Source organism: Zootoca vivipara, chromosome 3 (assembly GCF_963506605.1).
Source record: "Zootoca vivipara chromosome 3, rZooViv1.1, whole genome shotgun sequence".
Lineage (NCBI taxonomy): Eukaryota > Metazoa > Chordata > Lepidosauria > Squamata > Lacertidae > Zootoca > Zootoca vivipara.
This window is the reverse complement of record NC_083278.1, coordinates 78431614-78458797: the sequence shown is the minus strand read 5'-3', so window position 1 is coordinate 78458797 and position 27184 is coordinate 78431614. Positions and strand designations below refer to the sequence as shown.

At 41.7% G+C, this 27184-nt stretch overlaps 1 protein-coding gene across 1 annotated transcript in view; it reads left to right on the top strand.

Annotated features, from left to right (window-relative positions):
- LOC118081834 (kinesin-like protein KIF28) overlaps nucleotides 1–23942 on the top strand; it is a 29917-nt gene extending 5975 nt beyond the window's left edge. The window contains exons 4-24 of the mRNA XM_060273276.1: nucleotides 255–290; nucleotides 2461–2685; nucleotides 3313–3467; nucleotides 4340–4451; nucleotides 5683–5779; nucleotides 5897–5909; nucleotides 6452–6594; nucleotides 8256–8377; nucleotides 10691–10781; nucleotides 11271–11325; nucleotides 12081–12204; nucleotides 12415–12559; nucleotides 13248–13366; nucleotides 14254–14361; nucleotides 14791–15065; nucleotides 16473–16607; nucleotides 17311–17477; nucleotides 19025–19131; nucleotides 19562–19712; nucleotides 21047–21234; nucleotides 21761–23942. Of these exons, the coding sequence (XP_060129259.1) occupies nucleotides 255–290; nucleotides 2461–2685; nucleotides 3313–3467; nucleotides 4340–4451; nucleotides 5683–5779; nucleotides 5897–5909; nucleotides 6452–6594; nucleotides 8256–8377; nucleotides 10691–10781; nucleotides 11271–11325; nucleotides 12081–12204; nucleotides 12415–12559; nucleotides 13248–13366; nucleotides 14254–14361; nucleotides 14791–15065; nucleotides 16473–16607; nucleotides 17311–17477; nucleotides 19025–19131; nucleotides 19562–19712; nucleotides 21047–21234; nucleotides 21761–21922 (2730 nt within the window). The 3' untranslated portion in view covers nucleotides 21923–23942. The remainder of the gene's footprint in view (nucleotides 1–254; nucleotides 291–2460; nucleotides 2686–3312; nucleotides 3468–4339; nucleotides 4452–5682; nucleotides 5780–5896; nucleotides 5910–6451; nucleotides 6595–8255; nucleotides 8378–10690; nucleotides 10782–11270; nucleotides 11326–12080; nucleotides 12205–12414; nucleotides 12560–13247; nucleotides 13367–14253; nucleotides 14362–14790; nucleotides 15066–16472; nucleotides 16608–17310; nucleotides 17478–19024; nucleotides 19132–19561; nucleotides 19713–21046; nucleotides 21235–21760) is intronic.
- Nucleotides 23943–27184: the final 3242 nt, after the last annotated feature.

Genomic DNA, 27184 nt, shown 5'->3' with positions numbered 1-27184 from the left:
GAAATCACAAAGTTATAAGATGTATTAGTTTGTTGTTGAGAGTTGAACTTTTTAAAAAAATCAAGAGTGTGAATAAAATGCAATAAGAAAGAGAGAAACTGGTTGTGGAGGGAGTTGAAAAACCACTATAGCTGAGTAGGCTCAGTGCACTCAATGCAGATTGGCATATGAAATGGCTGAATTTTGCTAAATTGATTTTTAAACTGTTCATAGTAGAAACGGTGACTTTTTGTATTTTGCTGTTCAACCTGCAGGTTACATTTAGCATGCTGGAAATTTACAATGAACAGGTAATTGCAGTAAATGACACTGTTTCATTTTTTTATTTTTCAGCATTTCTCCCCTAGAACCTATACAAGGAAGGATGTTTTCTAATAGCAGAGAACTTGAAATTTGTTCAGAAAGACATTACTATTTCAAAAATAAACCCAGTCATTTACACCCAGGTCATGTGACACTGCACCAATCTTGCATATTCAAGTATTAAGTATTAAGTAGCCTACCTTCAGTGTTGTGTGGGCCAATATTTAGAGAAGTAATGCCAGATTAATAGCACTTTGGGTGAGAGGTGAGAAACCATTTCTATACTAAACTGCCGGATTCTCATTCTTCAAATATTGCTGCTTCCACAGGCTTGTATACATATGTATACATATTATGTATACATGTATGTATACATAATACATAATACGTATATGTATACATATGTATACATAATACATATTATGTATACATAATATTTCCCCCTTTAATCTACAAGCCCCATCCTCTTTGAGGTTGGTATCAGATGCATTGTAAGCTGTCCATCTCCTTGTGTTAGCTGAGTAATGAATTGACTTTATAGCAAACTGGCAGTCTCAGTCATGTACATTTAACTGAAAAGTGTTGAGTATATCCTACAAGTGTGATGGCTATTATTGGGAATGTTATTACCTGTATTAAAAATACCGTGTTTCTCATATTTTAAGGCGTCCCTATAAAATAAGCCATGGCACGATTTTCATGCTTTGAAAAAATATAAGACATACCCCGAAAATAAGCCGTAGTGCTACCGTAAGTGCAGTTCTGGAGGGCCTCGCCAAAATACCCAGCAGCGCGCGCCGTGTGGAGCCCCGAGCCAGCGGGACCCAGCTGAAGCGCCGACAAAGCCTCAATCATCCTGTGCTGGGAAACGTGGCTGTGGGGTTGTGGAGGTTACTCTGGCTACCCGGCGCTGCTCCTTTCACCCTCCGCTGTTTGTGGCGTGCAGCAGCAGCAAACTGGAAGGGCCAAGCAGCTCCTCGTGGTCTGCAGAAACGCTCACACAGTGCAGGATTGTTTTCCAATTATCTCGGGACAGTCGCTCCACCTGGAGCCATAACTTGCCTTTCTCTTTCACCATGTAGCGTCAGCGATTATTCCCCTCCTCCCTTTCTGCCCGCTCTCTCTCCCCTCCTCCCTTCCTTTCCCCTTGGCACGGGACCCGCTGAAGTGCCGACAAAGCTCCCGGCAGCGCTGCGCAGAGCGCCCCGAGCCGCAGCAGGAGTGGGTGAGGGTAACGGAAGTCGGAAGTGGTGTGTCTGCCGCGCGCCTTTCCTCTATGGTCTCTACGGGTGCCGCGGAGGAACCTCCTGGTGGAATTGCGCTCGCCCCTGGCTTTGCATGGAGCACTGCCGAGCCGGCGAAGCCTGGGACGCCCCGGGAGGGAGCAGGAGGCGGCGGCGCCTGCGGCGGAAACAGGAACGGGACGGCGGAGAGGCCGAGAGCCACGGTGCTCCTCCTGCAGCTCAGGGCGCTCTGCGCAGCGCTGCCGGGAGCTTTGTCGGCACTTCAGCGGGTCCCGCTGGCTCGGGGCTCCATGCGGCGCACGCTGCTGGGCGCTTTGTCGGTGCTTGAGCAGCAGCAGCAACTTACCGGTTAGTAAAAGAAATAAAATAAGACACCCCCCGAAAATAAGCCATAGGCTTATTTTCTTGAGTAAAAATAAATATAAGACATGTCTTAAAATGTGAGAAACACGGTATGTATATTGTAAATGTTCTATATAGTTTGGGAAGCATGGGCACCATGTTTGGGGGGGGGAGAATCATATGTACACAGTGTACATGCACAAATACTGTATTTATGTCTCATGTATATGCACATGTTTACTTCATATCACGTGACTCCTCGAGAGTATCCTTATTTCCTGCCAACTTGTTGCAACACAGTGTTGCAATTGTTTTATAAACCATGAAATGGGCCTGTGTTCTAGCTACATGTAGCAAGGGTGCAATTATTTTTGTCCAGGAATGAGATTATTTGATGTGTTTTTGTGGCATTACTGCAGGTATTTTAAAAAATACTTCTGAAATATACTGTTCTTTTGCCAATTAATCCTAATTATATGCACAATTGTATATATATATATAAATCTTGCTAGGAACTCCCCTTCTTTTCAATAAAAAATTACTCTGATAAGACACTTGTTTGCAATCCAAGGTTATAGACTTGCTCTCTAAAATCAAGAAGCGGGGTGGACTCAAGTTACGGGAAGATCAACAGCAAGGCTTCTATGTGGATGGCTTGAAACTGGTGCCCTGTGACAGTTATGCACAAATTGAGAGGCTAATGGAACAAGGTACCAAAATAAGAACCACTGCTTCAACCAGCATGAATACCACCAGCAGTCGCTCTCACATGGTCATCACCATTCAGTTCAAACAGGTATGTACAAAACGCTTTAGGTGTGGCCAAATGTATGCAGAGAGATCTTAAAGCATTGGATTCCTTGTGAGGTCTGTGCTATTTCCATGGATATATTGTAGACCATCAAAACAAAGGACTACCTTAATAGGCCATGCATAGTGACCCTGTGGCACATGCAAGAGTTTCTAGTACATGCGGACAAGACCTGAAAATTGAGCTGCTATCTGGTATTTTGTGGACTTGGCTTGTGGCACACCATTGTCAAATCATTGGCTTGGATGTTAAGCAATAACATTAAGCAGGCCCCTGCCATGGTTGACAGGAGAAGGAAAAATGACTTGGGGGGGAAGAGGGATTCTAGAACCACTAAACAGTTTGCAACATCTTTTGGGTTAGGTTTGCCATTTCAAGAATTTGTTTTGCATGTTTTGAAATTTGGGATACTACTTATTTTGTTTTAAGCCAACAGAATTTTGCTTTGATTGGTTAGAGCCCTATCAACTTGTGAAGCATGTACTGTAGTTGGATGTGCTGAGTCCAGGAGTAATGTCTCCTCTGCAAATGCCGGTCGAGAGGAGGAGAACTTAAAAGACTTGCACTGATGAAGTTCCCCTTCTCTCCTTTCCCCAATGCTGCTTCTTGTAGATTTTTCTTAGAGAAGACATCACTAAGCAATCCATTATAAATCTGGTAGACTTGGCTGGAAGTGAAAGACAAAAATCATCAGGATCCGAAGGAGACAGGCTGAGGGAAGGGTCACGTGTAAATCTAAGTTTGACCACCTTAGGAAATGTTATCAGGTACAAAATAGATTTTGTGAAGTGACCTAACCATCCGTTGGGTATTGCATGAATAATAACTTTCAATTAGATAATAAGCATCTTAGGGCAGGCTCCTGTCTTTTTGTTCATTAGTCTTTAAAGTACCAGGTACATATGATATATTTTTTTAAATCCTTACAGTAAATATATATGCGAAGCTTCCAGTCTTAGAAATCCAAACTTAGAAACTTCCCTAAGTAGTACGCCCTTATTTCAGAGATAAGAGAATCTCACTTGTCTGCTAACTTCCTTTAAGGGATGTTTTTGACAAATAAATATTTTAATGTATTGTTTGGGATATTAAACTTTTTAAGTATTGCCACTTTTTTATAGCATTTCCTGAACATCAGCCCACATCCCATCTAGTGACCTTAAATGACTAATTCTCATATGTAACACCAGGGGTCAGCAAACTTTTTCAGCAGGGGTCCGGTCCACTGTCCCTCAGACCTTGTGGACTATATTTTGGGAAAAAATATGAACGAATTCCTATGCCCCACAAATAACCCAGAGATGCATTTTAAATAAAAGGACACATTCTACTCATCTAAAAACATCAGGCAGGCCCCACAAATAACCCAGAGCTGCATTTTAAATAAAAGGACACATTGTACTCATGTAAAAATATGCTGATTCCCGGACCGTCCATGGGCCGGATTTAGAAGGTGATTGGGCCGCATACGGGCCTTAGTTTGGGGACCCTGTGTAACACTAACAAATAGAAACTCTTGTGCTCTTTAGCTTTGCAACATATTCAGTGAATATGGTACTCAGATATATGATTGATTTATTTTAAAGAAATAAATCTCCTGTTCACTCTCTTTCCCTTCTATCATTTATTGTTCTTCTAGTGCCCTGGCTGAGGCTGCTGTAGGGAAGAAAGTATTGCACGTCCCATATAGAGATTCAGTTCTTACAAAACTCTTGCAATCTGCTTTGGGAGGAAATAGCAGAACTATTATGGTAAAGCTATTTTTTTGGGTAAATTTAGTAAATTATAGCAATTTCCCCTGCTAGAAGATGAAAATGTGTAGTTTCCTGTTCTGTAAACACATTTGAGATGGTGTACATAATTCTGTGTTCTTTGCTGTTTGGGTGCAGTTAAAAGGACTGAAAAAAATCTGAGACACTGGCTACTTGGGAGTTGTATGCTGGCTACTGAACTGTATTTGCATATATTTTCCTCTCCCCCTCCCCCCCCCGGTCGCCCCATTTCAATCACTGTGAGGCATTTAGAATTTCACAGCCAGATTCTCTTAAGCTGTTATTTTGGCAGGTAAAGTAAAGAGGTTGTTGTGTCTTGTCATGTTAGTGCTGCCTTCAGCAACCTGTAAAGCTTCAAATGTTTTGGACTACAGCACATACTGGCTTGGGAGGATGGGAGTTGTAATACAAAACGACTAGAAGGCAACAGGTTGCCAAAGGCTACATTAGTGATTCGCAAAACCGCTTTCTCCTGTATTATGTGCAGTCAAAGCCATTCTTGGAACACAGGTGCCATGTGGAAACATTAATGCAAACTCCAAAATATGCAGTAAGGCAATTACGACCAGCCCATATGTCACACAAAAATGTGTTAAGCATTCATGTTTTTCAGAACTCTGCATTAAGTTGAATGTGAAGAAAAACAGGGCAGGTGGAGACAGGGAGCAAATCGAAAGTTGGCATGAAATTAAAGCCACAAAGTCTTTCTGCTTTAGAAAGTTTGTTTGCTAGTTTGGTTGTTCCTAAAAACATTTCTCTACTTATTATTTTGGAAGTTCTCCACCCATGCACCCCCACAATGGAGCAGCATGGCTTGCTATCTGTTTTTTGTTGTTGTTTGTTTACAGTACAGTGGTACCTCGGGATACAAACGCTTCAGGTTACAGACTCCGCTAACCTGGAAGTAGTACCTCAGGTTAAGAACTTTACCTCAGGATGAGAAAAGAAATTGTGTGGCAGCAGCGGGAGGCCCCATTAGCTAAAGTGGTACCTCAGGTTAAGAACAGACCTCCGGAACGAATTAAGTTCTTAACCAGATGTACCACTGTATTCTGTTATCAACATTTATCTGAGGGGTTTATTTGACTAAGAGGTCTCCCAGTTACCAATTCATATTCTGTTCATATTCATATTCATATTCTGAGTACGGTAGTAGTCGCAGTAGAGAACAAATAACTGAAAAGAAACTTTTCCTTTAACATATTTGCAGATTGCAGCTATTAGTCCAGCAGACATGTGTTATGAGGAGACCCTGTCAACTTTGCGATATGCTGAGAGGTATATTGTTTCCACATCCTATAAGAGAAGTGATTGAAATGGATTTCAAAGGAGAGCAAGAAATTAAATAATCATTAGCATTATATGGGATTGACTACTTTTTTGTGAATAGCCACTGTTAAGAATTTAATTATTACCATTTGCAGTTTTCTACATTTCGTTTATTTCTAAGTGCATTTGTTCAATCCTGGGTGTATATTTATCTGCAACTCATAATAATGTTTCATGCATTTGATAGGGTAAACTATACTCCAGTAAAGCTTAAGTCATAATGAATTTGTGAGTCTTCAAGCTGCCACAAGACTTTGTCTTAGTCTTGCAGCAAAAAGTAACATGGGAACCCCTCTGGAAATTAAGTCATTATTGTGTTTTAATTATATCTCATGTCAATCCTTTGCTGCAGCCCAGGGAAAAGGGAGTGTTGAGGAGGGGAAGCAGTTCAAGGGAGACTGGGATGTGTTTTTTCTCACTGTCTGGAGAAAGAGAACTGGGCTGGGCTGCTTATTATCTTACAAGAGAAAACCAGGGCCTTACAGCACACAACAAATCATGTTGCCATGACTATCGTTTTTGCATCCTCCAAATTGCCACTGAATCTTGGTGGGGGTATGTTTCGTTTGATTATTTCATTTGCTTTTGCTATACAGCACAATAATAGTCGTCGTGCCCCCCCCCCGCCCCATTTTTTTTTTATCTGAAAGAACCAAAAAGATAAAGAACAAAGCTGTGATAAATGCAGGTCCAACTGCGAAACTAATAAATGAGCTGAAGGTAGAGAATTGTCATCTGTTGTCCAGATTGTCAGGCCTTGGAAACTCTGGTAAAACGGTAGCAGATGAAACAAGTAAGTATTCTCGAGAAAGAAACCACATTTATTGTATTAGAACGGGGGTCAGCAAACTTTTTCAGCAGGGGGCCGGTCCACTGTCCCTCAGACCTTGTAGGGAGCCGGACTATATTGGGGAGGGGGAATGAACGAATTCCTATGCCCCACAAATAACCCAGAGGTCCATTTTAAATAAAAGGGCACATTCTACTCTTGTAAAAACACGCTGATTCCCGGACCGTCCGCGGGGCGGATTTAGAAGGCGATTGGGCCAGATCCGGCCCCCGGGCCTTAGTTTGCCTACCCATGTATTAGAAGACCTCGTGTTACCATTCTGCTGTCTTTTCTACTGTTTTCCTTTTCTGAGAGACTTATACACAGTGGCAAGGCTTGGGTTTTGAGGCATCTAGCTCAAGCACACTCTCTTTAGCACACTCCCCACCCCACCCTCTAACTACAGCCCCACAGAGGACCTACCATCTGTTTCAGGAGGTCACCCAGCCCCTCAGGAGCAGATTTCAAGGAGGTGGTGGAGAGGGCTGTAGCGGTCCTTGGAATCCAACCCATTGTTGTTAAGGGAATGAACCTATCAGGAGTGCATTAAGGCGGTGAACGGAGCTAGGTATGTTATACCTGTCTTAGAAACAGGTCACTCACACGCAAGAGCTAAATGCTGAGGCATTTGGGGCCCACTGGGGTTGGCATCTTGCCTGCCCCCTTGTGGCAGCACTCCTGCAGCTGCCAGCTCCCCCATTTCCCCCGCAGTTTCACTCACGGGCTTTACCCAGCAGCAGCGCTGTAATGCACCGTTGCAACACTACTGACACCAAGTAAGCCTGCTTGCTTGTAAACATGAGCCTGGTAGCTATTCCACCTCTCCCTGTAGTGCTTGTTCGTGAGTGGACCTCAGTGTAGCCCTGCACCCCTGCAGATCCAGGTCCCCTCCCCCTTTCTGCTCGTGTGATTGTGCCTGCACTGGTGCCAGTTCTGTCACCGCACATTGTACCCTCACCTGTCACTGTGCCTGCACTGCTGCTACAATGCAACAGCGGCAGTAAAGGCGCAGCGCCAGCTGTGAGGGCAACAGTGAGGCTGGCAGCAGTGGTGGGGGTGGGTAGGCGGTCAGATGCACTGCCTGAAGCAAATGGCCTCACCCCCCCCCCCGCCCTAAAGCTAAAAACACGCTGAACCTCACAGGATCGGTGCTGCTTGAGCCTCAGTCTGAAAAGGATTATTCCTTCTGCAAGCAGTGCAGACCTTGAAATACTGTATAAAATACTCTATACCTGATCTTATAAGTAGACAACATTTGTAATACAGTGCCTACCACATGACATAGGTAATGTGAGCCAAAGTTACTTCAAGGATCTCCAATATGCATAAATTAGGGGTTGTAAAATACTGTACATCCAGAAACCTTTCATCAGTTTTTTTTCTGGTAGGATAGAAGCACTTGAACATATGACTAAAGTTCCTGGCTATAAATATTTCACTAGTGCTCAAGCACTGTTTGTTTCAGTTACGGAATATATAAGAATCATAAATATCTGAGTATTTCAAGCCTGCTATTTCAGGGTGGCTTAAAGAATTCATTTGAAGGTACCGCAGAATTCATTTGGAGAATTCATTTGTTTTCATATTGCATCTGTAATTAGTTTTGTTTTGTTTATTCTTTCTAGAAGAGCTTCGCTGTTTGCTAGCTGAAAATGAGCTGCGGATTCAAGCCATTCAGGCTACCTGGGAGTATCGCCTGGAAGAAGCCCGGAAAGAATGGGAGCAGCAATATGCTGCAGTAACTCAGGTCAAGACATCTGGACACTGGATGTCCATCTCCATCATTCCTCAGCTTGAGAGCTTTCCAGTGTTTTTAAAGTAGCAATTGTTGGAGCAAAGTGCTGGACTATACAGTTAAATTCTGTTTTTCCTCTCAAAGAATCTTGAAAACTAGTTTAAGGGTGCTGGGTACTATAGCTCTGAGAGGCAAATTACATTTCCCAGGATTTTTTGATGGAAGCTATGTACTTTAAATGTATGGTTTGTATACACCCCAAACCAGAGCTTTCCAAGCTTTTCATGTTGGTGACACATTTTTTAGACATGCATCATTTTGTGACACAGTAATTCATTTTTACTAGCAAACCAGAGGTTAAACTAACCCCTTTCCAGCTCTGGGAGGGGCGCTGGGAGTGTTCGTGCAACACACCTACATACTGCAGCCGACACACTAATGTGTCGCAAAGCAGAGTTTGAAAAGCTGTGCCCGAAATGTTCATTTGATCTGGTTCAGAAAGGCCGTCCTGTTCTGAATGTTTTTAAAAGAATATGTACCTAATTAGCATGACTATATACCATGTACTTGGAGTCTTGTGCAAGCAGGCTTCCCCATTAATTTCAAGGGAGAGGGCACCCCGTCATGCAAAAAAGGATGCTTGCACAAAACTTCCTTTCCTATTGAAATGACTGAGAGAGCTCTTGCTGGTGTAGGAAGGTACTACAATACAGGTTGGCACCTTCAACTTGAAGAACATATTGGATTGTGGTGAGAAATGGCTGATAATATTAATAAGACAGCTGTGATTCTCATAAGGGACGCGGGTGGCGCTGTGGTATAAACCACTGAGCCTAGGGCTTGCCGATCAGAAGGTCAGCGGTTCGAATCCCCGTGACGGGGTGAGCTCATGTTGTTCGGTCCCAGCTCCTGCCCACCTAGCAGTTTGAAAGCATGTCAAAGTGCAAGTAGATAAATAGGTACCACTCCGGTGGGAAGGTAAACGGTGTTTCCATGTGCTGCTCTGGTTTCGCCAGTAGCGGCTTAGTCATGCTGTCCACATGACTCGGAAAAACTCTGTGGACAAACGCCTGCTCCCTCAGCCTATAGAGTGAGATGAGTGCGCAACCCCAGAGTCGTCCGCGGTCAGGGGTACCTTTTTATGCTTCTCATAGCAGCCTCCATAGCAGCAAATATGCAACCCTTGGAATATTGGTTATAAAATGTTGCAGCGTGTGTGCTGAGAAAATATCGTTCTATAGGACTACAGTGTTGAAGGAAGATTATATTATTATTATTATTATTATTAATTGAATTAGTTAGTTGCTGTATCTTGCCCAGGGTAATCCAAAGTTACTTACAAACAAAAAAAAGAGAAAAAGAAGAAACTCCACATGTTACTTAAAACTAAGAGGGAAAAGTAATACATTAAAAACATGGATAGTTAAAGGCCAAAGGCCTAGATATAGAGGAAAGCTTTTGCCTGACATCTAAAGAGATACAGTGGTACCTCTGGTTAAGAACTTAATTCATTCTGGAGGTCCGTTCTTAACCTGAAACTGTTCTTAACCTGAGGTACCACTTTAGCTAATGGGGCCTCCTGCTGCCACCATGCCAAGGCCGCATGATTTCTGTTCTCATCCTGAAGCAAAGTTCTTAACCTGAGGTACTATTTCTGGGTTAGCAGAAGCGTCTGTAACCCAAGGTACCACTGTAGAATGATGTCTCCAGGCAAGCCTCCCTAGGGAGAGCATTCTACCAACAAGTAGCTACCACCTGATTTTGTCCTTTCTCATGTTGCCACCCTCTGGGCCTCTTGTGGAGGGGGCAAATGAAAAAGGGCCTCAGGTGATGATTGCAGGGTCCAGGTCAGTTCATATGGGGACTGGGTGCAACAAATTTAAAATACATGCAGGCGTATGGGAAACAGCAATTGCGAAAAAGGCCTCTCTGTTGCTGATAGCTGCAGAAACATGTATTTGGTCATGGGGCAGTGTTATTAGTTATCAGGAACCAAAAATATAGGAACAAGGAGTCCCATGCAATTACTATCTAATCTTGAGAAACATAATAGTGACAGACTGACGGGGGCCGGGGGGGGGGTAGGTAGCCACACAGTTGCTATGTCTTGTATGAATTCTTACCTATTCTTACATTTAACCTTGAGCATTTTGATTAAAGTAGCTAAATTTTTCATCAGAGGAAGAATTGCTAGCCTTGTTTATGATAGCAGGTGCAGTCTCTGGAAAGAAGAGACTAGTTATTTGGAAGCCATGTGTCACATGTGTTGTTGGCTGTCATTTAGTTGGAAGAGTGTGCTGAAATAAGGTTTCATTTATTCCACAGGAAAGATGGATGATGGAGACATGCCCTTATCTTGTGAATATCAATGAAGACCCTCAGCTTTCAGGCGTTCTCAAATATTTCATTCAAGACGGTATTATTTTGTTTAAGTGCTAAATGTGTGTTGCTCAGGTGGGTGATCCATTTTATATTATTACACATCTGAGTAATGTAACCAAAACAAGTGAGTCCTTTTCCAAGGAGGTTGCAAACAAAACGTTTACCACTGGGGAGACTAGATGGAAGGGAAGAAAGGGTAATTCAGTAGTGCAGCGTATCAAAGGATATTGAGTTATGGAACTGCATACAAATGCTTAAAATGAGATTAATATGTATAATTTCAGTTATGTATGCTTTTAAATGTATACCTTATTCTAATTTATTGTCTAGCATATTGATAAAGCTTTTTTCTTTTTGTAAATTAACCAAATGCAATTATATCTCCCAAATAAGCTCATTGCTAGCCACCCAGATTGTTCTTGTCTTAAGCATTTCACAGGGAATCGTGTTTATATACTCCGTAAAAAAGATGTTCACCACACTTTTCGAAAGCAAACTTTACACAGGAAACATTTTATTTCAGGTTCTTCGGATGTTGGTCAATCATCCTCAAATGCAATAACTCTCCGAGGTTTAGGGTATGTAGATGAGCTTATTCCTTTTCTGCAGGAAATTACATCAACAATGCTGTAACTTTTTTTTGGTTTTGATTATAATTAGTTGGGAGGGAGATAGAAACGATAAATATACTACTAGATGATGCTTACTAAAATTATTACCTGTCCCTGTCACTAAGGCTCTGTCTAACATTGCAAGATATTTCATTCAAAACTTTGATGTGGATTTAATTTATTGCTTTCTCTTAGTTTGTTTTGGATCATTTGGCCTTTTCTATAAGTGAGGGTCATATAACCACCAGTCCTGTGTTTACATGGTTGAGAAGTGGGAATGCCAAACAAACTTGAATGCAGCCTCAAACACACAAGGGATCTCATTTCCTCTGCTTATCGTAACTGGGGTTTTACACCTATTTAATGCCTACTTTTGCATTAAAGTACATAATATTAATAACCATTTGTCTATCTAACCCATCTAACTGTTTGTTCCATATGGTAGGGGCTCTCTAAGGTTTTAGGCAGATTTTTTAATGAACCTTGAGATCTTTTAATTGGAGATGTGAAGGATCCAGCTTAGGACCCGTGTCATGGAAAGCATCTGGACTCTGAGCTTGAGACCCTTCCCGTCCACTTCTCCTTACATCTTATTCCAAATGGTGCCTTACTTCTCCTTCCCTATTTTTACTAGAAATGAAGCAATGCTAATTTTAGTCTGGTGGTGCAGTGAAAGATGTCTGTCACGGTTTTGAATAGCTTGCTTTACAACTGTCTTTCAGCATTTTGGATAAGCATGCAACATTCACAAATGCTGATGGTAAAGTTACTATAACACCTCGGGATAAGTGTAAAGTCATAGTTAATGGTGTCCCCATTGCTGTGAAAACTAAACTGCAGCATCTGGTAAGTTCTTTGTTTGTTAACCATTTCCCTGTGCTTCGGTGTACTGTGTATATAGCTCAGTTTCTTAGTTATTACACTAACTTTTGCTGTGTAAAGACCAGGTTTCTGGAGACAGCTTTCAGGCTCTGAAAATATAATTAAATATAATGCTTTACAACCAATTGTGCAGTAGAAAGGCTTTCAGCAAGCCCTGTATACTCAATCCCTCAGGACCGTATTATTTTGGGGTCAAATAGTGCATACCTCTACATTGGACCACCTTCAGATCGTAACAGCGAGGACCTGACCAGATACGATTATGATTTCATTCAGTCAGAGTTGGCAGCAGCAGAAGGTTTCAGTGTAGATAAACTTGGTAAGCATTATAATATATTAGTTTTCTTGTTGCTTTTCTAGATTTGTTGATCCTCGCTTATTTGTTATTTTATTACACCTTAATATTTTATGGTAAGCTACCTACCCTGATAACTTGATTGAAGGCTATGGTCTACATATTAATCCTAACACAAATTAAACATGGTGCTAAATTAATATGCTATGAACCAATCTGGATTAAGGTGTTTGGGGGCCCTAGTGCAGTTCCCAAAAGAAGGCACCCCCTACCTCCCCCCAAAAAGGAATGCAAGAAATAAAGTAGCCGAAAATACATCTTGAAATATATTAATAAAATTAGCAAAAAACAAAATACTTCAAGTTTCAGTTTCGTATTTTAAACCTCTCATTGTTTTTGCTCACTTCCTAACTTGGGTTGGTCACCAGCTCACATGACTGTTCTGCATCATAGGCATCAATTTTTTCTTCCTTTAATCAGAGTGATGTATCTTTGTGTTATAAATGTCCATATTTTTCTGGGTAGTCCAACCCTGCCAATTAGTACAGTTCTAAGACTTCAACCAATCTTAATCTACCATGATTATTGTATGTTTCAACAATGCACAGCAGCTGAAATTTCAATAACCTACTCATTTATTTCTCGTGCCATAGCCATGAAAACTGCTCTTGTCTAGACTTGATGATAAGGTGCTTCCTCCCCCCCCCCAAAGGTGCTGCAAACAGGAAGGATGGCAAGCCAGATCCCAGCGTCCTTGCTGTGTTCCATGATTATCTTAAGTTAATGCCTTTGGTTGCTGAAGCCAATCAAATGAGTGTGGAGCTGAGGAAGGTAAGTTTGCATGTGCCATTGTTTACTGCAGGCGAAAGTCTGGAGTACACCTGTTGGGTAATTCTGTGTGTCCAAACCAGAGATCATCACATGGAAATAACAAATTTATTTTCTTCAGGAGAAAAGGCTCCTCCTGTAGGGCGGAGAATAAAGCTTGCAAGCCTAATTCTCAATCCTGTACTACATGGTGAAACAAAAGGAGTACATAAAGTGAATGCCTCTTACAATAGAGAGGGGCTGCATTTAACAATATATGTTCCTGAAAGTGTGTTCAGGGGTTGGACTAACTTGTCCAGTGCCTTTGATGATTTTTGTCTCTCTGTGTTTGGGCCTCCAGCCCGTGCTGGTGCTGCAGCTATCTGCATAGCTACATTCCCTTGATGGGCTATATTGTTTGCATTGTTCAATATATACTACGTTGTACTATGTTGCAGGATGAGGCCTACTTTTTTTTTTTTTTTGAGGGGGAGATAGTGGAAGCCCGCTGGTGGAAGATGGTGGAATTTTTCTCCATTTTCAGAAATATCACAATTTATGATTTTGTCTCTCCTAGAAAATAAAACTACATTATTAGACAGGAGAAGGCAACCACAAGAACTACTTGGCATCTCCCTGTTTTTCTTTTTTGCAAGACAACTCCCTTTGCTGTGATTTAGTCCAAGTCTTTAAACTGTGAGAGAGCTTATCTATCTTACCTATTAACACCCTACTGTTTATGTCATCTACCTCTTATACCATTAAAAAGGAATTTGCAGTATAGTGATTTGCATATATACCTGATTTTAATGATTCTTGAGACATTTGTCTATTTTAGTTTTCTAAATTGAAAGCTAGTCAGCTACAGAAAAACATTTTTGATAAGGTGTGGTTTCTTTTTTTAAAAACAGGACCTAATTTTGGAACTGAAAGTGAAAAATTTGGCTTCCTCTGACTCTAGAGGCTATGATCTGCAAAAGGAGATCATTGTTAAAGTGGCACACAAATTTACAAACCAGGTAAAGTAGTCTCAACCATTAGTTATGGCAAGTTGTATTGAGAAAGGTTATGGTGATAGCTTCACAGGCTATTCTATTTTACACCAAACAAAAAACAGAAAGTGGTGGCAATCGACAGTGAAAAATATTAAATATATTATTTGCAATAGTGTAAATAATAATAACAAAATATCTATGCAAATGCAATGACCTGACACATACATTCAATGGTGTACAAACATGACTAATCTCTGTCAGTGTAAAGTGCAATAGTTCACTTGGGAATCATAAATGTTCCAGATAAGTATAAAGTTGATATTCATTGGTGTTCTTTTCATCAACTTTATACTTATATGGAACATTTATGATTCCCAAGTGAACTATTACACTTTAGGCTGACAGAGATCAGTCATTATGACTAGAATAATTCAAGTCACCTCATTTCCCTAGATATGGGTTTGGTCAAAACCCAAGTTCATCAACAGGAAGTTTTTAATGGAAGAGCTCTATCAGCGTTTCTTAGATGGAGAAGATGTGCAAGTTGACAAAGAAAGCGATCCATTCTGGGATCCCGTAGAAGTAATCCATTTAGGATCTGCTCACATCTGGCTCCAGTCCCTTGCTTATTGCATGAAACTTGAGGAACAAACAGAACTCCTAAATTCTGAAGGAATGGAGGAAGCCATCATACTTATCAGTATAATTCCATGCTCTCCAAATGGCAGGTGAGTATCTGCTGTTTGTTTTCTTGAAAGACTACTTGGGCATAACTTGAAGATTTATGCCTTTACCTTTAAAACAGGGGTTGCTAACCTGTGGGTTTTTAGGCGCTGTTGGACTACAACTCCCATCATCCTCTACTATTGGCCATGGTCTGATGGAGCCCTATAGTCCAATAACACTTGGAGGGGCATAGGTCAGCCACACCTACTTTAATAGCTGTGATACACCAAGAAATTATGCAGCTGCTGTGCCTTCCGCTCCCCTCACTGCTTTGCCAGCCCTGTTGCTTACTTTCCTCTCCCATTTGTTGTACAACAGACATGACTTTAGGATGGGCAGAGGCTGATGGAGTGATGGGCAGAAGACGGGGGGAGGGGCTGTATCTTTCCTACTGCCTAGGAAACATGCCTATACATTTAACAACTTTGAGGCAGAAACTTGACAACCCTGTTTCTTACTGCCTCTTCTGAAGCTTGCAGATAAAAATTATAACTGTGACAGAGAACATTTGAAGTCTGACTAGGTATTAATTTATTATACATTTGTTTATAAATATTTCCAAACCACTATTCTGGGCATAATAGCCCTCACAAAGCGGTGCACAGTTGTGAAATAAAACAAATAAAACCATCTGTTTAAAACATTCACCCATTAAACTGTAAAAATTGGCCCAAAATGGCAATGAGTAAGTTGCAGATTGAAATAAAAATCTATTTTAAACAAAGCTAATGATATGGAGCCATATGGATTTCCACAAGGAATGAGATCCACAAGTGCAAGGCCATCACCAACAAAGTCCTGCCTCTGACATCTGTGCAGCATTTTTCAACTCCAAGCCATAGAGCAGAGTCATACTTTGATCAGTTTTAACCTTGTCCAGGGATGGGGAAACTATGGCTCTCAAAATGCTGTTGGACCAACTCCCATAATTCCTGACAATCAGCCATGCTGGCTAAGGCTGATGGGAGATAGGGTCCAATAACAACTGGAAGGCCACAGGTTTACTATCTCTTACCTTATCTCTTTGTTGGTCTATATTAAACTAGCTTTGGACTTGATCAGCGGACAAGCTGAGAGCAAACTCAGTTGCCTGTGTAGCAACTCCGTAGCATCACTGATATCAGTGGGGCTTGGGCAGCACTGATCAGTTGATTGATTCAAGGTATACTTTAAGTTCCAATATGATCTTTACATGCCCTACATCTGATGACATTTATCACATCAGGTGTGGGAGAAATGGGTATGGTTTGAGGAGAAACTGTATTGCGAGTTAGACTGGGACCCTTGCTGGACCTAATTAGCTCTATAGTCCAGAGCGCAGTGCTGGTTTAGAGTTACATCCAAATAAGATCAAAATCACTACCATCTTGCATATTAATTTCCATTTTCCCCATTTTATTTTTAAATAGAGCCTTTGGAGAGGATGATATGGTCATTGATCCTTTGGAATTGCTGGGCAAAAGAATTGATTTCCAAATTCACATTTTACAATGCCTTGGAGTCAAATGGATAAAAGAAGTGGCACAGAGAGGGATTCAGATTGGGTATTTTTAGTTTAAAGCTTCCTGTGAAATACTCTGTTTGGCTCTTCGGAGTGAATAACAATTTCACAACTGAGTTTTCTTTTGCATGTAAACATTACCCAAGATAGTAATCTTTTCAGATAATGTTGGGTATCTGAATTTCTTCAGTTATGCACTTAAATCCATTCTTGACTTGCTTGTCTCTTTTCTGTTGCTGCTGATTTAGTAAATAATTTAGCTTTATAAATAATAGATTATAATGATCTCCACGGCAACTCCATGGTTTGTTGCAGGATCAGCCTGTGCTTTTTTCAACTCCTAGTATTGCACAGCACTGTAAACCAGGAGTAGCCAATATGATGTCCTCCAGATGTTAATGGACTCTACTTCTCATCAGCACTAGCCATCATATGCAGTGGCCTGCTAGGTTGTTTCAAGTAGTCAAGATTAGAACTGTGTTGTAGATATCTTCAAGGGAAATGTGTTTTTGGGAAATTGTGACATTTTTTGCCGAAAAACAGTATTAAAAATGACTCTCATGAAGAAATTAAGAAACCATTTCATGAAATTTATTGAGCATGCAAGACAATTAATAAGTAGGAAGGAAAATCTAACCTTGAAATGTTGCTTCAAGATTGTCATATTTCTGTTATTTCAAGCAGTTGATCTCTTTGGACACAGACCTTAGTTTTTAATTGGGTGTTCGTTTGTTTTACTATTTTAGATATAAATTTTATGATCTCCCATGCTCATTATACACAAAGCCTGTTTGGAAAAATGTGAACCCGAAGATAGAAGAGCTAGTAAAATTTTCAACCCTTAATATGTCCCATGATTTTTTGAACTATTTGCAGAAAAATGCTCTAATTGTTGATTTGTGGGGGCTTCAAGGTATGCTTTTGATTTTTTATCTTGATAAAGCTATGTATACACATTTATATTCAGTACTTTGTATCTAAAAGCATGGCTTGCAAATGGAACAACATTGTTTTCCAGTATTGTTTGGAAAGATAACATAGTCATGAATACATAAAGCTGCCATGTACGAAGTCAAACTATTGGTCCTTCTTGCCTAGGCTTGCTTACTCCAACTTGTAGTGGCATGGCATGTGCATCTCATTAAACCACAGTTCAATAATAGTTTATTAAGCCATAAGCTGCCTCACGGACAATCAAGCAAACCTTTGTTTCATCATACCTTGAGTCATTTCGTCCCCCTGGCTATTTCCACCATCTCCTGTCTCTCCACCTACTGTCTCAAAAATCTTTGTGGTGTCCAACTCATGGCACTTCCTCTTTCCCATTCCTGTTGGACAGTGTCTGGAAATGTCCCTGGCGTTTTTAGTCAGCTGTAATCAACAGCCAACTCCCTTTCCTTGCCCCATGAAGTTCTTTACAGTATAGAATTTATTTCCATTCCTCTCCTCCACTCCGTTGCCACAGTCTATCAGCTTTATTCCCCTACTCACCAATCACCCTGTTGTATATTGGACTGTCTTGTCAAACCAGAACTGCCTGATTCAACTCTCAGGCACTGTGCTCTTAGTTGCTGTTCTGCATTACAAGCAGCAGACTATGGCATGGTGAAAGCAAAAGGTCTTTCAAGCTGCCCTGCACTTCTCCTTGAACCTCCAGCTTTTCCATGTTTACACAGCAGCATGGGGCTGTTTGTAAAAGGGCTTTCAAACAGTCCCATGCTACATTCTGAAGTCCTGACAATCAAGGCTTCAAAGCACCACATCATCTGACATCAGGTGATTGGCAGTTCACCCCTGCTTTTAATGTTAATCTCTGGTATGTGTTGTAACTGAATTGAAGGTTTGGACATCTTTGTGGTGCTGCAAGTAAGGTCATGCTGAATTTTAGCCCTGAACCTTGATTCTGTGTAGTTGGGCTCTTTATGATAGAATAAAGAGTGCTCAGTTATGCAAGATGCTAGGTAGACCTTGAGTTTAAATCCCTCTGGCTCTTCTTTACACTTTGAACTATTGACACAAAACATTTTGAACTCTTGCTGGCCGATTCTGCTTGTTCATTGTGAGACCACGACAGCTACACGGCTTTGACCTATCTTATATTTAAAGTATTTAGAGTTAATTACATTACTCAGCAGCCACACTCTAACCCCACCTAGGACCAGTCACTAGTCTAGTGCACTTGTTCTCCCAGGAGATGCTGTCACCTGTATCCAGCACCCTTGTTTCCCTAGGATACCTTGCATGTGCAGTATCATAATGGCACATGTTAGACAGGAGTGGAGTGGCAGCAGACACCTGAAGCAGAATAAGGTAGCTTTAGGGGAAAGAGGGGTAATTAAGGGGGGGCTGATGATGCTCTTTCTAGGAACATGCTGTTCTTTGTTACCAATGTTTAAAGTGATGTAGAATGGGAATGTGGGGGGTATAATCTATAATGGCAATATCTTCCCAATAATTCAGAAGGATGTGCACAACTGGATTCCTCTCGGCAAGACATGGCATTAACAAGGGAGAACTCTTTTATCATTGATAATCCCAGAGCTGAGGTTCTGAGACACACCAGTCTGGTAAGTGTATTTTTGGTATTCTTGCATATGGTCAAAGATCATAACCAAACAGTGTCCCAATTTCATGTACAGTAGCTTATATGGCAGGTGTGTTTTGCTGCTAACATGAATTGCTTTCCCACTGCCGTTGAGAATGGAAAGAGATCTAGGGAAAGTGTTGAAACCCAAAGAATGGCAGATTTACCAACTCAGGTTAACAAAAACCAAAACATAAACATATAAAACCCCAGAAACAAACTTAGGGACAAAAAAGTGATAACTATTTACTAGGGACAAATTCAAGGGAATAGGGGCTTTCCTTGTACATGGGGACAGCTGGAGGGTATGCAGCAATATGATGGCCAAATGTGCCATGAAACCAATCCCGTTTCCATGTGAATTATTGCATATGTACACACTTATTTGTGATAAGAATTTCTTCTATTTTTAGGACACAGAAAACCAGATAGCTGAACTTTACCAAAAGCTGTTAAACCTAGAGCACGAGACTGAACTGCTTAGAGATATTAACAGAGCTCTGAGGGAAGAAAATGTACTTCTGAAGGATAAATTGAAAGCGTGCGAGATGGAAACCCATATAAGTAAGCACCTGACCCCTTTTAAGAAGATAAAGGACCCCTGACAGTTAAGTCCAGTTGCGAACGATTCTGGGGTTGCGGCGCTCATCTCGCTTTACTGGCTGAGGGAGCCGACGTGTGTCCGCAGAGTTTTTCCGGGTCATGTGGCCAACATAACTAAGCCGCTTCTGGCGAAACCAGAGCAGCGCACGGAAACACCGTCTACCTTCCCGCCGGAGCAGTACCTATTTATCTACTTGCACTTTGACATGCTTTTGAACTGCTATGTGGGCAGGAGCTGGGACCGAACAACGGGAGCTCACCCCGTCACGGGGATTTGAACTGCCGACCTTCCGTTTGGCAAGCCCTAGGCTCAGTGGTTTAGACCACAGTGCCACACAACCCCCTTTACTTCTGTTTTAATTATGTTAAATTTGACACTCTTCGACTGCAATCCTGGGGGTGGGGTGGGGACTGAAGGCTGTTTAATTCCATACCCTGAGACCTGCTGGGCTCTTTCCAACAGGGTCGAACTGAGTACAAGAGATATTTACATCAGCTCCTAAGCTAGTTTAAGTGTCTTTCTGGTTTGGAAACATGTCAGGTGGCTGAGGCAACTTTGGATCCTTCAGATTAAAGCCATTATCTGGTTCTTCCTCCAAACTCTCCCTGTGACATGCTCACTACTGGGCCTACAGGTGTCAGAGCTCCAATGCTGGTAGGCTCAGGTGTTGGAGGTTTCCTTGGTAGCAGGAAGGGAGGTTCCCCTCCCTTATGTAGGAGAAGGGAGTACCAGTGTATACTATGTCCTCTTGCATGCCCTCCCAGGGCCATAGAATTGCAGCCGTAGAGCATTAACTGCTCATATTTACTTTAATGCATTTTGGAACAGGTGACAGATGGCAGGTTTCAGGTGAGATTATCATGCTTGATTTATTGTAGTAGTGGCCCACCTCAAGGTCTCAAACAAATTTTGCATTAATATATGCATTGCTGTATCTATGTAAAAATGATTTACATGTGTTGTGCAAGATGTTCTGGTTATTATAAATGATCAAAAACAGGATTATTATTATTTACATCTATTGATTGAAACTCAGGACAGGAAGTTGGCATTGCCCCTGACTGCAAAAGTCTGCTAGTAACTTCAAATTTAAAAAAGTTTTTAGAGGAAGTGAAGATGAGAATAGAGCTGTAAGTGAAAGCCAGGAATCTGAGTATGGAGTATGGAGCGTTTAGCTTTCGCATACAGTTTTGTACAGATTGCTGGAGGGGAGCAAGAACACCAAAATTCTGGCCTCAAGTGGCTCTTTCCTTTTAACTGTCTGTTGATACTAATCTTCACATCTTTGTTTTAGGTAAGATCTTAAAATCTACAAAACCCCAAGCTGCTAAGGTAATTCAATCGCCATCAAAAGATTCTCGCCCAGTTTGCAATTCTCGGATGAGCTGCGATGCAGAATTTGCCAAAGCCCTCAAAGCCTTCTACCAGAATATGAATGTGATCAGAGGCCAGTTTTTGAAAATAAAGCACTGCAGAGCTCCGGTATATATATCTTATCTGATTCTTAAAAAGAAAGGCTGAATCTATCTTTAATTCTTTCCCCCCAAAATAATAATCATTACAATCCTTTTGAAAACATCTACAGTGAACCAGGAGAAAACCCTCCCAGGACTTAACTTTCCTCTTTTACTGCTCTCTAAATTCTACAGCTCTAAGAATGCTCAAGTGTTCCTCACACATAGGAGCCAAATAATGAAGTACTTATTGTTTTCCAGACTTGTAAATGTATTATATTGCAGGGCACATGCACCTTGTCTCCAATGAGAGGGTTTATTTATTTACGAAGGCTGAAACTGGGACATAGGAATGCAGAGTGTGCCTCTTTTACTTCCATTGTCAAGACTAGAAGAGCTTTTGAATAAAGCTGTAGAACTGCCTTCATAGTTCACCCCACATTTAGGATTAACTGTTGCTCGGGTGTGTTCTTCCTTGCTGAGTTAAGTTGCCCATTTGCTGGTGTAAGCTATTCTTTCCTTTTCACACTGCAGCTTCTGTATTTCATTTCCAGGAAGAAGATAACGTGCAACTACTTCGACATTTTGCTGAGAGACAGTCACATATGTTAAAGGACTTTGGAGAGCAGCTTGAGTCAAGTATAAGTAAACTGAAAAATGATGTTGCTTTGATAGTTAAAAAGAAACGGGAGAGGCTAGGTTGCAGCAAACCATGAAGTCATTGTACGAAATAAAACAGTAGTGTTTCAGTATAATTGTTAACTGTGCTAAAGCATATGTTGTTTTGTGTCACTACAAATGAAGAGGACAACTTATGTATTTACCAGACCCACCCTGGACACAGCTGCAAGAGGGGAAGAATCTAGTTCCAGGATATGATCTGAAGGCACTTGAGGCCATCCCCTTGCTGAAGCTGAGCAGGTCAGGATCTGGTCAGTGCCTGGGTAGGTGACCACCTTGGGAACCAGATATATACCACCCTCAGTTCCGTGATGGAAGAAAGGTGGGATAGAAATGTAAGAAAATAATAGTGCATGAGAGCATTAGAATGTGCTGGTCATTATGTATCATTGATATCTCTACATAAGTGTTCCTAAGCTCCCTGTATGTAAGTTACTCCTGCTGTAACTCATAGGTCCTGAGAAGTAGATGGGAAACAGCTATGGGTCTGCCAGTTCTGAACAGTTTCAGGCATTGTACTGTGTCTGTGGCAGGAGAGTGAGAGTTCCATTGACCATTGTAGTGTTCCTCTCACACAGACATAGGAGGAATTGTTCCATCAGGAATGTTTATACACTTTTTCAAATTTGTGCACTAATGCCTTATTCAGAATAAGCAGTGTTGGAATACTGATCAGTATTTGGAAGAGTCATTTGTCCACGTGTTTGTTCTCTATGTTAGGACGCTTCTCACTATAGGGGTGCCAAACTTGGCACGAGGGTTTTTTAGGTGGGAGGTAGTAGGTTATACCGCTATTTGAACACCAGGTACCATTTTGAATCAAAGTGGTGGACTGAAATGTGACTGGTGTGACATTTATTGATCTAGGCTTTCTGCCTCTTGAGGTGTTGTCACGAAACTCAAAGCACAAGGGTTCCTGAGGTGGGGGTCTTTGTCACTGTTTGGGTGCTGGGCACAATTTTGTTCCAACTGGTGGACCAAAATATGACTTCACCTGAATTTTGGTGGCACTGGTCCAAAATGCATGAGCCATTTAAAAATCACAGTATTTTTTGGTTTCTAAAAATACCTGGGCAGCCCTGTGCACTTCCTGCTAGTTAATTGAAAAACACTTGGGAATGTAATTGGGGTATGGGTGATCCTATGCTTCAGTTTTAGCAAAATTTTATTTTTAAGCAGCATGTCACATTATTTGGGGTGGCACAGTTTCCCCCCCCCCCCAACTGATAGTGAAAAGTGGATCAGAAAACAAACCGCCACCTGGATGTCCTCTTATGTTCCTTAAAACAGCCCCATGTTCCTGAAGGTAGCAATGTGTGGAAGGGAGGCTAGAACAGCTAGAAGGGAAAAGCAGAAACTCATTTACACAAAAGGGCCCTTGCTGTTACATGCAATACCCTTAGTACCCTAACTGTAATTTGGCCTTAAAAGAGGGACTTAACTGGTATTCTAGTTCCATTTCATGGTCTACTAAAAATGACAGTGGATTATTGCTTAAGGCATGGTTTATTCTAAGCACATTAGATAACGCTAATTAAAACGGTTGACCTTTAAGTACAGTGATCTGTGTTGAGTTAAACAGAAACCAAGCAAATTTGTAACCCTCTTTTATTACACTGAAAAATGAGAACAAAGGGAATTAATAAGTGCTAGAAATTTCCTTTCACAAAGACCTATTTTCCCTGCCTTGAGGATGTCTCAGTACACAGGAAAGGAATGTTAACTGATCAGGTATGCAATGAAGCTACCAATTCAAGCAAGAATATTACTACGCTCCCCTCCACCAAGCTCATATAGAAAAAACACTGCAGGCAGAGTCTAGCTAAGTACCATGAGACCTAACAAGCATAATGAATTGATTCCATTAGTGACAAGAGAACTATGTTTACTCATAGAAATTGCAGTTGTCAAGGGGACTTGATCCCAGTCTATATGAGTGTAGATTACAGTACAGTGGTACCTCAATTTACGAACAACTCTACAACCAAATTTTTCGACTTACGAATGGGGCAAATGGCCGCACGCTTACAAATTTCTCGACATCCAAACGGAAACCGAGGCAGTTTTAGATAGGGTTTTTTCGACTTACAAATTTTTAAATGGGGTTGCTTCGACTGGTATCTACGCTCCAGAGAATTAAAGAGCTGGAGCTTTTCTTGGATGCAGCAGAGCACACTGTCTGCACCAAGGAGGAGACAGGGGATCTCCCTGAGGAGGAGGTCAGTTCCCCAACACAGCAGCCAGATGTATGGAGGAACGTGACTCATAGAAGTAGAAGGCCCAGGGATCGCTCTGAGTGCTTAGAATTACACAACCGTTTTGAAGTGCTCATGGAAGACGAGGAACAGACTCCACCTGAGGATCTCTCCCTCATCACAGTTGATGAGGAATATGAAGACGAGCAACCAAGTCAGTCCTCTGGAAATATGCAGGTAACCTTGGAAGGGACAGCACATAGAAGAATCCCAACCAAGCCTATGAAGAGGCGTGTAGTGGTGATTGGGGATTCCCTACTGAGGGGTACAGAAGCAGTGATCTGTGGGCCTGACAAGATGTCTCGAGAGGTGTGCTGTCTACCTGGGGCCAAGATCAAAGATGTAACAGAACGGCTGCAAGGAATCATAAAACCCACCGACAAATACCCCTTCCTTTTGGTGCATGTGGGAACCAATGACACTGCAAGCCATAGCTTACAGAAGATCAAAAATGATTATGAGGCTCTGGGCAGGAAGTTGAAGCAATTAGATGCACAAATTGTCATCTCTTCTGTCCTCCCAGTTGAACGACATGGCCCAGGGAGAGAGGGAAAAATAGGGGAAGTGAACAACTGGCTTCGCAAATGGTGCAAACAGGAACGGTTTGGATTCCTAGATCACGGTCTGCAGTTTCTTGAAGATGGACTTCTGGCAAGTGATGGACTGCACCTCACAAAAGTTGGGAGGAATGTTTTTGCCACAAAACTCAAAAACCTCATCAGGAGGGCTTTAAACTGACTTATGTGGGGGAGGGAGACAGTGGTCCTGAAGGTAGGAGTCTATCAAATGCTGAAGATGATCATCCAAATGTCAAGGACCAAATGGAGCAAGCAGCATGCAGACCTAGTGGTGGGACGAAAATATCCTTAAATAAGAGACATGGGGGAATGATCAACGGTCTTCAATGTCTGTATACTAATGCACAGAGCATGGGAAATAAACAAGATGAACTTGAGCTCTTGGTACAGCAAACTAAATATGACATAATAGGCATCACTGAAACCTGGTGGGATGAGTCTCATGACTGGAATGTAGTAATAGAGGGATACAATCTATTTAAGAGAAATAGACCAAACAGGAAAGGAGGAGGAGTAGCTTTATATGTTAGGGATATGTATACCTGTGAAGAGATCCAGGATTTAAAACTTCAAAGCCAAATTGAGAGTATCTGGGTCAAAATTAAGGGAGAGAAAAACAACAGTGATCTCATTGTGGGAGTTTACTATAGATCCCCAAGCCAAACTGAGGACACAGATGATGCCTTCCTGGAACAGATGGCCAAGCATTCCAAAGGAAGTGAGATAGTAGTAATGGGGGATTTCAACTATCCTGATATTTGTTGGATGTCAAACTCAGCCAAGAGCATAAGGTCGAACAGATTCCTCACTGGCCTTGCAGACAACTTCATTGTCCAGAAAGTGGGAGAAGCAACAAGAGGATCAGCCATTTTAGATCTGGTCCTAACCAATAGTGATGACTTGGTTAGTGGGGTAGAAGTGGCAGGATCATTAGGTGGGAGTGACCATGCTCTTCTGGAGTTTATTATCCAGCGGAAAGGAGCAACCAAGCATACTAAGGTCCAAATTCTAGACTTTAAGAAAGCCGACTTCAGAAAACTTAGGGAAACGCTGGGTGAAATCCCATGGACAGTAATACTAAAAGGGAAGGGAGTTCATGATGGTTGGGAGTTTGTTAAAAGGGAGATATTAAAAGCACAACTTCAGGCAATACCAATGAGACGGAAACATGGAAGGTGCCTAAAGAAGCCAGGCTGGCTATCTAAAGAACTTTTGACTGAGTTAAGATTTAAAAGGGATATGTACAAAAAATGGAAAAGGGGGGAAATCTCCAGAGAGGAATTCAAACATATAGCCAGCACGTGTAGAGACAAAGTCAGAAAAGCTAAAGCACAGAATGAACTCAGGCTCGCCAGAGAGGTTAAAAGCAACAAAAAGGGCTTTTATGGGTATGTCCGTAGCAAAAGGAAAAACAAGGAAACAGTGGGGTCACTCAGAGGAGAAGATGGTGAAATGCAAACAGGGGACAGAGAAAGGGCAGAACTCCTCAATGCCTTCTTTGCCTCTGTCTTCTCCAAGAAAGAAAACAACGCCCGACCTGAAGAATATGGAGCAGATGATTCAGCAGGGGAAACACAGCCCAGAATAAGTAAGGAGGTAGTACAAGAATACTTGGCTAGTTTAGATGTATTCAAGTCTCCAGGGCCAGATGAACTACATCCAAGAGTATTAAAAGAACTGGCAGAGGTGATTTCAGAACCACTGGCAATAATCTTTGAAAATTCCTGGAGAACAGGCGAAGTTCCAGCAGACTGGAGGAGGGCAAATGTTGTCCCTATTTTCAAAAAGGGGAAAAGAGAGGACCCAAACAATTACCGCCCAGTCAGCCTGACATCAATACCAGGAAAGATTCTAGAGCAGATCATTAAGCAAACAGTCTGTGAGCACCTAGAAAGAAACTCTGTGATCACTAAAAGTCAGCATGGGTTCCTGAAAAATAAGTCATGTCAGACTAATCTGATCTCATTTTTTGACAGAATTACAAGCCTGGTAGATGAAGGGAACGCTGTGGATGTAGCCTATCTTGATTTCAGCAAGGCCTTTGACAAGGTGCCCCATGATATTCTTGTAAAGAAGCTGGTAAAATGTGGGCTAGACAATGCTACCATTCAGTGGATTTGTAGCTGGATTACTGACCGAACCCAAAGGGTGCTCATCAATGGCTCCTCCTCATCCTGGAGAGTAGTGACTAGTGGGGTGCCACAGGGTTCTGTCTTGGGCCCAGTCTTGTTCAACATCTTTATCAATGACTTGGATGATGGGCTTGAGGGAATCCTGAGCAAGTTTGCAGATGACACCAAGTTGGGAGGGGTGGCTAACACCCCAGAGGACAGGATCACACTTCAGAATGACCTTAACAGATTAGACAACTGGGCCAAAGCAAACAAGATGAATTTTAACAAGGAGAAATGTAAAGTACTACATTTGGGCAAAAAAAATGAAAGGCACAAATACAGGATGGGAG